The sequence below is a fragment of the Penaeus japonicus genome, unplaced genomic scaffold (genome assembly GCF_977035675.1).
Source record: "Penaeus japonicus unplaced genomic scaffold, GWHDUDI00000001_assembly GWHDUDI00000015, whole genome shotgun sequence".
Classification (NCBI taxonomy): Eukaryota; Metazoa; Arthropoda; class Malacostraca; order Decapoda; family Penaeidae; genus Penaeus; species Penaeus japonicus.
In genome coordinates this window covers 15,293,988-15,303,987 of record NW_028234417.1, presented here as the reverse complement: position 1 = coordinate 15,303,987, position 10,000 = coordinate 15,293,988, and the positions used below count along the sequence as shown (strand labels likewise).

At 46.8% G+C, this 10,000-nt stretch overlaps 1 protein-coding gene across 33 annotated transcripts in view; it reads right to left on the bottom strand.

The window, feature by feature from the left end:
• HDAC4 (histone deacetylase 4) overlaps positions 1–10,000 on the bottom strand; it is a 234,756-nt gene that overhangs the window by 25,806 nt on the left and 198,950 nt on the right. For 10 of the 33 annotated variants that reach the window (XM_086544570.1, XM_086544577.1, XM_086544571.1 and 7 more), the window contains 3 exons: positions 4,339–4,479; positions 3,525–3,610; positions 604–656 (listed from right to left, as the gene is read on the bottom strand). In XM_086544570.1, coding sequence (XP_086400696.1) covers positions 604–656; positions 3,525–3,610; positions 4,339–4,479 — 280 coding nt within the window. Of the gene's footprint in view, positions 1–603; positions 741–3,524; positions 3,611–4,338; positions 4,483–10,000 lie in introns of all 33 variants that reach the window. The other 23 variants (XM_086544568.1, XM_086544569.1, XM_086544572.1 and 20 more) reach the window with 3 other exon arrangements.

Genomic DNA, 10,000 nt, shown 5'->3' with positions numbered 1-10,000 from the left:
ATTTAGCATGCATTATGTTTAGGTGGGAATTATGCATGAGAGAGGATCGTAGTGACAGTTCTTCTGGGCATGAACTTGACAGTGAGAAGTCAATCATTATCATAACCAAAGCGCAATTGTGCAGACGCGCATAAACAATCACTCGCTCACATTCATTCACCCACTCACACTCGCTCACTCACTTTTTCTTTCATGTTCACGCACGCACACACGCATACAAACACGCGCGCGCGAATATATTCACCGGACAACATCCTAACCAATCAAAGTTTCAAAGATTGGCTAAGCGCTTGATTAATGTACCATATATAAAAGTAGACATCAAACTGGTCGTAACACATCCAAATTATAGCGTTAACTAGATAATCAACTGGTTAAACACACCAAAAATATAAGAGACGTATCAGGTAGAGATTAATCTGGTTATAACACATCCAAAAAAGTGGGAAATATAATACTAATTGTTGCTAAGGTAATACAACGCTACAAGATTTTAAAAAAATACAAACTAGGAAGGAAAAAGAAAGAATAGCTATAATAACAAGACTAAGAAGACTCATCAACTCAACTCAAGTCAAGTCAACTCAAAGCAACCCAACTCACCTGTCTTTCTGAGGGGGAAGTCATCGAACTTGGCCAGGACGTGTTCGGGCGGCCTGTAGGGATGTGAAGATGAAGGGGCGGCATTAGAAGAGTAGCTGGGGGGGCTGGCCTTCTCCAGGCTCCTCTGCGTGCTCAGCCTGGCCGGTGCGAGGGGAGGGGAGAGAGGCACACGCTAGGTAACACCATGCGGGTTAGTTCGTACTGAGGGGAGTTTTTTTGTTTTGCGGGGGTGGGGGGGGGGGGCTGCAGAAGTCGAAGGGGGTGGGTAGGGTGGAGTGGGGGAGTATGGGGAGGGGTTGTGGAATTTGGGTTTGGGGGCTGGGAAGAATGGGTGGGGCTGTAGGAAGGGGTTGAGGGTGGAGAGATGAAGGTGGAAGCTGGGGGAGAGGAAAGTGTGAGTAGGGAGGGGGACGGGGGTTGAGGACGGGGTAGAGGAGGATGGTAGTGCAAGTGGTAAGGCTGTTGGTACAATTAAGGAAAGAGGGGTGGTGGGGAGGGTGGATAGGGTGGAGGACTATTAGTAGTATACCAAGACCGGAGGAGCGGAGGGGTGGGTGTGGAAGGGGGGGGGGGTTCGCTGCAACAACCGTATACAAAGGTGGGGGAGGTGGGGATGGGGTGCGAGTGGGGTGGGGAGTGCACTGGGTCATACCATGGGAAAGATTTAGTTGTCCGAAGACACTGGGCAATGTAAGCTACTTGTAGGAGACACAAGTTAATACTGGGGACATAACTCTCTCTATCATTAGAAAAACAAAATAAGGGTAAGTTAATTAAAGGACAATCACATGTTAGTCGTACAAAAGAACTGATATCATTAATGCAAGCAACAGATTAGACGGGGGAGGGGCTGAGTAAAGGGGAGGGGCTAACAGCACAACTGGGCCGTACATTTGTTAAGAGCACTGGGTGGGCCTTACAGGGTAGCCCTAAGAAAATCATAATAATAATATTTATCATAATCATCATCCTTATCATTAACCTGTTTTAGAGAAATAATGTAGCAGAGTTTATCATCATCATTCTTATCATCATCCATCCCAAAATGTAGATAAAAAACTGCATCGTATGTGTATATCTAGTGCCATCAGCATTATCATCAACCTACTTAAAATTATCGAAACTGCAGTGCTTGTTTGTAGGAGATGTAGCATCAAAATTCTTTAAGATCTAAATGTTAATCTAATTCTAACTCTGTCCGATAAAACTTTTGCGTGATTCAAAGCCAAAGCATCACATTCACGTTCAACTCACAATTGATATCAAACGCCATTCACGACCTCGAATGACTAGCCTATGGGATAACTAAGAGAAAAACAATAAATACACATAAAACTATCAGAACCAAAAACGTGTTGATCCCGTTGCATGCAATCCGAGCAACAAACAATTATACCTTGATATCATTGTCTGCTCTACTTCCCAAAATACCCAACAAAGCGAATAAATCCAACAGGCGTCGAGCGAAAACAACAAAGCATTAAAAGAACACTGATATCAACAATTGATCCCCCCCCCTTCCCCCATCCCTATGTTCCCTGGCCACGACTCGGCTGTTGTGCGGGAGGTGATATGAATAACACGTCGCCGCTCGCTCTCTATTCACCGTATTTATGCTGGGGTTCTCTGGCTATTAATAGAACACAAAAAGGGGCCGTAAACGGGGATCAAAGATGTTGCCATGGAGACGGGTGTAGAGAGCGTGCGAGCGAGCGAGAGAAGAGAGAGAGGCAGGGAGCAAGAGAGAGAGAGAGTGAGAGTGAGAGAGATGCTATTACCTGCGCGAGTCGCTCGGACCATCCCTCCAACACGGCGGTAAACAAGCATTCCTCTTCTCCATTTTTATAGGTAATCAAAAAACAACTTCCGTGTGAAATACGGAAAGAATATCCGCTTACCACTTAACAGTTTAAAGAGTCTAAAAAGAGTGAAAAGAGAGAAAAAAGAGAACGTTTCTTCCCGCCTATTGCGAAGGCGAACCCGTGATGCTTTGGCTATGCATAGCGTGGGCCGGGTGTCAAAACCAAGACCCTTGTTTGTTCGAATAACCTAGGCATCCTTCCTCGCACACATAAACAAATAATGCATAATCATGGCCGTGCATAAACATCTCGCACATGAATACAGAAAGAGTCCTAGTCCATACAAATAATTAATATGAATAGCAAACCCACCTACTGACATACAATACAAATCAATTAGACACAAATCGTATGAAATGAAATAAATTCCCGCCACTGTCAATCACTTGTCTAGCCTACTTTGCTCTGTATATGAATAGCACAGAAAACACACTATAAATAACTGCTCTTTTTAGATCAGCTCCCGCCTTTACACTGAAACTAAAAACATGATTTTTACGACTACCTGCCATATCTCTTCCTACCTATCTGCCTGCCTGCCTTCCTGTCTGTTTGTCTTTCTGTCTCTACCAGACTTCACTCCAGTTGCTTTCCTGGCTGTCTTTGTCTTGTCCCTCCTCGCCCGCCTGTGTTAGTTGTCTCTATTATTCTATCTCTCTTTAAAATCTAGCTCTCCACGTTATGTCTATATTAGTCTGTCTTTCCCTCCAGTTCCTATCGCCTTTAAGTCAGTACCTCCCTTCCCCCCTTCTTCCCTCCAAGCCCACCTCCACTAACCCCACTATCTATGATGTAAATGGTGTATACATTCAGACAAAAGATACACTGAACGTCACAATCCCCCCCCCCCCATCTCTCTCTCTCTCTCTCTCTCTCTCTCTCTCTCTCTCTCTCTCTCTCTCTCTCTCTCTCTCTCTCTCTCTCTCTCTCTCTCTCTCTCCCAAGAGGAAGAAGAGAAACAAGAGAGGAAAAGGGGAGTACGGCGGAAGCAAGAGCCACTCTCTCTTCTCCCTCGCACATCATAACACAACCTCACAAGACAAGCGCCTCGGGACTCACCAGCTGCGGAGGTTGGACGTGCCCCCCGCCGCCGCCGCCGCCGTGGTCGCCGCCGCCTCCCGCTGCTTTTTGTGCAGGATCATTTCCTGAAGGAGATATGGATCGAGTCAGGAGCGAGGCATGCCTGGTATCCTTATACGAAGCGGCGGGTAAGGTATAGGGTGACCTGGTACACTTTGGTTTAAAATCATTAGAATTAACAGTTTTTTTACTTTCCCTTCCTCTATCTCCTTCCCTCCCGGTCTCCCTCCATCCCTTGCTGCTGATGCTACTGCGCCCTCCCCTCCTCCTCCTTCCTCTCTCCCTCTCCCTCATCTTTCTCCTCATACACCTCCTGTTCCTGCTCCTCCTCCACTCCCTCTCATCTATATCCTATATCTCATCCCTTCCCCACCCACCCTTTCCTTAACCTACCCCTTTCCCTATACCTTATTCCTTCCCACCCAACCCTCTATCTCCCTATTGCTTCTCACCCCAACCTTGCATCCTCAACCTTTCTACTTACACCCTCTCTCCCTATACCAACACACCTATCCTACCCTCCCCCCCTATTGCCATACATCTTTTCGTCCATCTACACCCAGCCATCCTACCCCCTCCCCCAACACCCAGCCACCCTACATCTCACACACCCTTAACCCCTTTCACCTCCTTCCCCCTCCTCCCACACCAACCCATCTTCCAATCTATCCCCAGAAACCTCTTCCATCCGACACCCTCTAGCCTCTTACAACCCTAACCCATAAGCTCCTACACCCCATCCCCCTCACCCCCTACTCCCCCACTCCCCTACCCTCTGTCCAGCCACACCCACCTGCAGCCGCTGCTTGACCTCCGAGGACGCCACGGCCGACTGCTCGTTCTTGTTCTTCTTCTTGAGGGCCTCGAGCTGCTCCTTCCGCTGCTTCTCGGCGCGCTCCTCCTCGGCCCGTTGCGTCTGCTGCTCCAAGTACTGCTGCTCGAGACGGGAGAGACGGAAAGAATAGGTCACACACGGGAGATCTTCCAGAGGCGTGGGGGAACGGGGAGGGGAGAGGGGGTGGTGGCACGGGTAAAGGACTGGGGGGGGGGGGGATAAGGGAGAGGGAGAGGGAGAGGGAGAGAGGGAGGGGGAGGAGGAGGAGGACGAGGAGAAGGAGAAGAAGAGGAAAAAAAAAGAGGAAAGAAAAGGAGGATGAGATAGAGTAAAAAGAAGGAAAAGGAAAATAATAATAAGAAAGAGGAGGTGGAGGAGAAGATGGTGATGAGTAAAGGAAATCCAGTAGTAGGAGAATCAAATATAGAGAAAGAAGAGAAAAGAAGAAAGAAATACAGAGAGAAGGAGAGGGGGGAGTAGGAGAGAAAATGCATCAGCACAACCATCCAGCGCGGCGTGCGTCGGGCGCAACCCACGCTACAAGAGGCCGTTCCTGCACCTCCGCCCAGTCGAACAATCCTAGCGGGTCCTCGATCCTACAGTACCTTGCACAATCTACGCGGCGTTCAACTTACAAGTATTGCTATTATCATTCCTCTTAATCCTTCTTTTCTACTCCATCTATGAAATAATTTGTATATCTTATATTCACTTCGCCTCTGCTAACCGCCGACACCTCTAGTTCTCCAGTCTACAATACTAGCATACCAGTGTGTTCTAGCACAATCTGTACAAATGTACAGTCTGTCTTGTGGTATGACCCCGACACATAACCCAAATATCATGTCTGACTCTCTCTCTCTCTCTCTCTCTCTCTCTCTCTCTCTCTCTCTCTCTCTCTCTCTCTCTCTCTCTCTCTCTCTTATGCATACAGTAATAATCATGAGGAGAAGTCCGTGTTTAAAATCCCTCAAGCAAACATGTGAGTCAATCACGAAATTGTACCGAACATTAATTTTGAAATGCCGTGAGAAATGAAGATGTGGAATGAATAGAAAAAGATATATATTGATAATGAAAAGTATCAAATATGACTATTGGTGAGGACAATATGTGTGTGAGTGCGCGCTGCACGTACGTGTGTGTGTATGAGTGTGAGTGTGAGTGTGAGTGTGCGGGTGTATCACATCCACATAAAGAAAAAACAGCCAACACGCCAGAACATAACAAGGATAAAATAGCGTGGCCTCCTTCCTTCCTCTCGGCCAGTGACGCATTCCCTTATAAAGAGGACTATATTTATGCCTTGTCAGCGTCACGGCATACGCACTCTCTCTACTCTCTATTTCTTCTCTCTTTTTTACTCTCTCTCTCTCTCTCTCTCTCTCTCTCTCTCTCTCTCTCTCTCTCTCTCTCTCTCTCTCTCTCTCTCTCTCTCTCTCTCTCTCTCTCTCTCCGTCTTTGTTTTTCCCTTTTCTTCTCTGATTTATTTATGTCTTTCTGTCTTCCTCTCTCTCTTTCTCTCTCTATCTCTCTCTGCTTTACCTAATTGCATTGTTGTTGTTTTTCATCTCTCCATTTCTCAATATCTTTGATGTCTTTGTTGTTATCAGTGTCTTGCGAGTGTGTGTGTATGTGTATGCGTGTCTATGTGTGTGTGTATGTGTGTATGTGTTTGTGTGTGAGTGAGTGAGTGAGTGAATGAGTGAGTGAGTGAGTGAGTGAGTGAGTGAGTGAGTGAGTGTGTGAGTGAGTGTGTGAGTGAGTGAGTGAATGCATGAGTGAGTGAATGAGTGAGTATATGCAAAGGTGTGGGTGTGTTCTATAAAGAGTAAAGGTAGAGTGGGAAAATAAGAACTGCGAGGGATCGGAAATGAATAAATCAAGTGATAAAGAGATAGAAACAGAGATATAGAGAGAAGGAAAGCAGGAGGAAGAAATAGACAGATAAATATAGAAAACAGAATAAAGAAAGAGATCGAAAAAGACAAGACCTCAAGAAGAAGACGAAGAAGAAGAAGAAGAGGAAGAAGGCACTCACAGCCAGGCAGAGTCTTTAAAATATCAAATTAAATTTAGTGAAATAAAGTAAAGCGACGGAGAAGAAGAATGTGAGAGCGGGGAGAGAGGAGAGGAGGGGTATCGGGGGAGGGGGGGTGTCTTCTAGGCTTGGGTTTGCAGCGGGTGTAGACAGGTTCAAGGGGGAAGGGGGGGAGGGGGCGGAGGCAAAGATGGCAGAAGAGGAAGGGAGGGAGTGTAGGAAGGGGGGGGGGGGCAAGAAGGAGTGTAGGGGGGGGGGAGGGTGCGAGGAGGAGGAAAAGAATGTAGGAGGTAAGGCGAGGGAACAAATGATGGAGGAAGAGAGAGTGATGTACGGAGACATGGGAGAGAGAGAGGGAAGGAGGGAAGAAGGAAGAGTGAAGTTGTGTGTGTGTGTGTGTGTGTGTGTGTGTGTGTGTGTGTGTGTGTGTGTGTGTGTGTGTGTGTGTGTGTGTGTGTGTGTGTGTGTGTGTGTGTGTGTGTGTGTGTGTGTGTCTGTGTGTGAGGGAGGGAGGGAGAGAGAGAGAGAGATAGAGAGAGAGATAGATAGATAGATAGAGAGAGAGAGAGAGAGAGAGAGAGAGAGAGAGAGAGAGAGAGAGAGAGAGAGAGAGAGAGAGAGAGAGAGAGAGAGAGAGAGAGAGAGAGAGAGAGAGAGAGGGAGGCGGGAGGGGGTGACTTTCCCCTCGGGCACAGAAACTGGATATCAACACGCAATAGTATCCTGTGACGTCAATAAGGTATTATGTAGGATGTCCTACAGGCACACTTATCTCACACGCTCTGACGTCAAGGATGGGGGGAGATGGAGGAAGATGGAAGAACAGGAAGAGAAGAGAAAGAAAAGGAAGGAAGGAAGGAAAAAAGGAAGGAAGATGGGAATATAGGAGGGAAGAAGATTAAGAAGGAAGGATGTATGGGAGGAAGGAAGGGTGGGATCAAGGAAAGGGAAGGCAGCAAGGGATGAAGGAAGGAGGAAAGAAAGAATGAAGGGAACAAGAAGGATGCAAAGAAAGGTCGAAGGATAAATGTAACAAGAGAGAAATAATAAAACAAACTAAAGCAACCCAAAAAATATGCGAAAATTCAAAATAAGAAGAAAAACGAGAGAGAGAGTATTAGATAAGATGCACCTACTAAGAGTGAGAATATTAGAAGGAAGAGGAGGAAGAATACAAAAAATAAGAACGCGAACTAATTCTTGGAGAAAGACAGAAATGGAAAAGATGAAAAAGGAGGAAATCTGAAAAAGAAGAAGAAAAAGAAGAAACGAAAAACAGAAAGGAGGAAAGAAGACAAAGGAGGTGAGGAAGAGCATAAAAGACGAGAAATAGAAAGAGGAGTAAGATGAAAAGAAAGAAAAAGAGAAAAGCAAGAATGGAAGAAGACAAGAGGAGAATGAAGATGAGGGAAAAATGACTCAATGGAAATAAAAAGAAGCGAGCGAGATAGTCATGCGAGCGAGAGAACGAGCGAGTGCATCAACAGGTGGATCTGTATGGTTGCCATGGTAACCAGCATCACACCACAAACATTCGGGGCCACGGTGTACACCCGGTCACACGGACACGCTGTTGAGACGACTCCTGTTCTCTCTCCCTCTTCCTTCTTCCTTCATCTTCATATCTATCTCCTATTCTTATTTCACATTCTTCTCTCCCCTTCCTCTCTCTCTCTCTCTCTCTCTCTCTCTCTCTCTCTCTCTCTCTCTCTCTCTCTCTCTCTCTCTCTCTCTCTCTCTCTCTCTCTCTCTCTCTCTCTCTCTCTCCCTCTCTCTCTCTCCCTCCCCCCCTCCCTCTCTCTCTCCATCCCTCCCCCCCTCCCTCTCTCTCTCTCTCCCCCCCCCCCCCCCCCCCCCCTCTCTCTCTCTCTCTCTCTCTCTCTCTCTCTCTCTCTCTCTCTCTCTCTCTCTCTCTCTTCTCTCTTCCCCCCCCCCCCCTTCTCTCTCTCTCTCTCTCTCTCTCTCTCTCTCTCTCTCTCTCTCTCTCTCTCTCTCTCTCTCTCTCTCTCTCTCTCTATCTCTCCAGAGGTGAATAGACGCTCTTTCGTTTTCAAACATTTCAACATTCTTCAGTAAGCAGTTGAATTGAAATGTTCACCTTACATATCTATAAAGAAGGTCAAATAAATTGGCCAACTAATTAAAATATGACAGACAGATATGAAGAAAGGAATACAAATAAGAATTAGTTATGAAATGAGAGTGAGAGAATGAAGGAGAGAGGGGGGGGGGAGAGAGAGAGAGAGAGAGAGAGAGAGAGAGAGAGAGAGAGAGAGAGAGAGAGAGAGAGAGAGAGAGAGAGAGAGGAGAGAGGGAGAGGGAGAGGGAGGGAGAGAGAGAGAGAGAGAGAGAGAGAGAGAGAGAGAGAGAGAGAGGAGAGAGCGGAGAGAGAGGCGAGAGAGAGAGGAGAGAGAGGAGAGAGCGAGAGAAAGGAGAGAGAGAGAGGAGAGAGAGAGGGGAGGGAGGAGAGAGAGGAGAGAGGAGAGAGAGAGAGAGAGGAGAGAGAGAGAGAGAGAGAGAGGAGAGAGAGAGAGAGAGAGAGAGAGAGAGAGAGAGAGAGAGAGAGAGAGAGAGAGAGAGGGGGAGAGAGGGGGGGAGAGAGGGAGAGAGAGAGAGGGAGAGAGAGAGAGGGAGAGAGAGAGAGAGAGAGAGAGAGAGGGAGAGAGAGAGAGAGAGAGAGAGAGAGAGAGAGAGAGAGAGAGAGAGAGAGAGAGAGAGAGAGAGAGAGAGAGAGAGAGAGGGTGGGGAGGGGGGGGCAGAGTGAGTAATAGAGAGAGAGTTCACAACTTCGAACGAAATACTCATCTCATGAACTCCCCCTCCTCCTCCCTCTCCCCTGCCCCCTGTCAATGAGCACTCCACCTCTTATCGAAACACAAAAAATAACACCGGACTGAACGCCATAAGAGACACCCGCCACTGCTGCAACTTACCCGCTCATCATCAACATTACTATAACTCAGTAACAAGATCTCGACTTACCGTTTCCAATAAAACAATCTATCGTCAAGTCACAAAGCAATGCGCATCCTTCGGTGTAGGATACGATACCACAGCAACACGTAACGAACTTGCAATTTGTAACACAACATCAAACACCAAGTTCACCATCATCCCTATCGACATTAACATCCTCAAAAGGATCACCACTGCGGTCATGCATGCCATCAATACTCCAATCAATCAATTGACAACACGCATACGTGCATACATACATATATACATAAATACATACATACACAGACTGTCATCAAAAAGCCAACAGATTAATGCACCTGGGACACTAATCAACATAATGAGGTGCAATACTGCAATACTCGCTTCTCCTCTGCCCTATACACATAGCCTCTCTTTTGCAACATCAAATCAAACAATATACGAGCTCCTCTATGCAACATTCAAAAGTATATGTGAAAGGTGAAAAAATCAGGCTTCACCCTTAGTATATATCCAGCAAACTGCAACAGCTATAGATTTCTCGGGCCATGACGGCACTACTCCACACCCGTGCCATGCAGGAGTGCCACACCACACCTAAGCTACAGGAACACCAGGAGAGACAGCAGCCAATAATCAAAG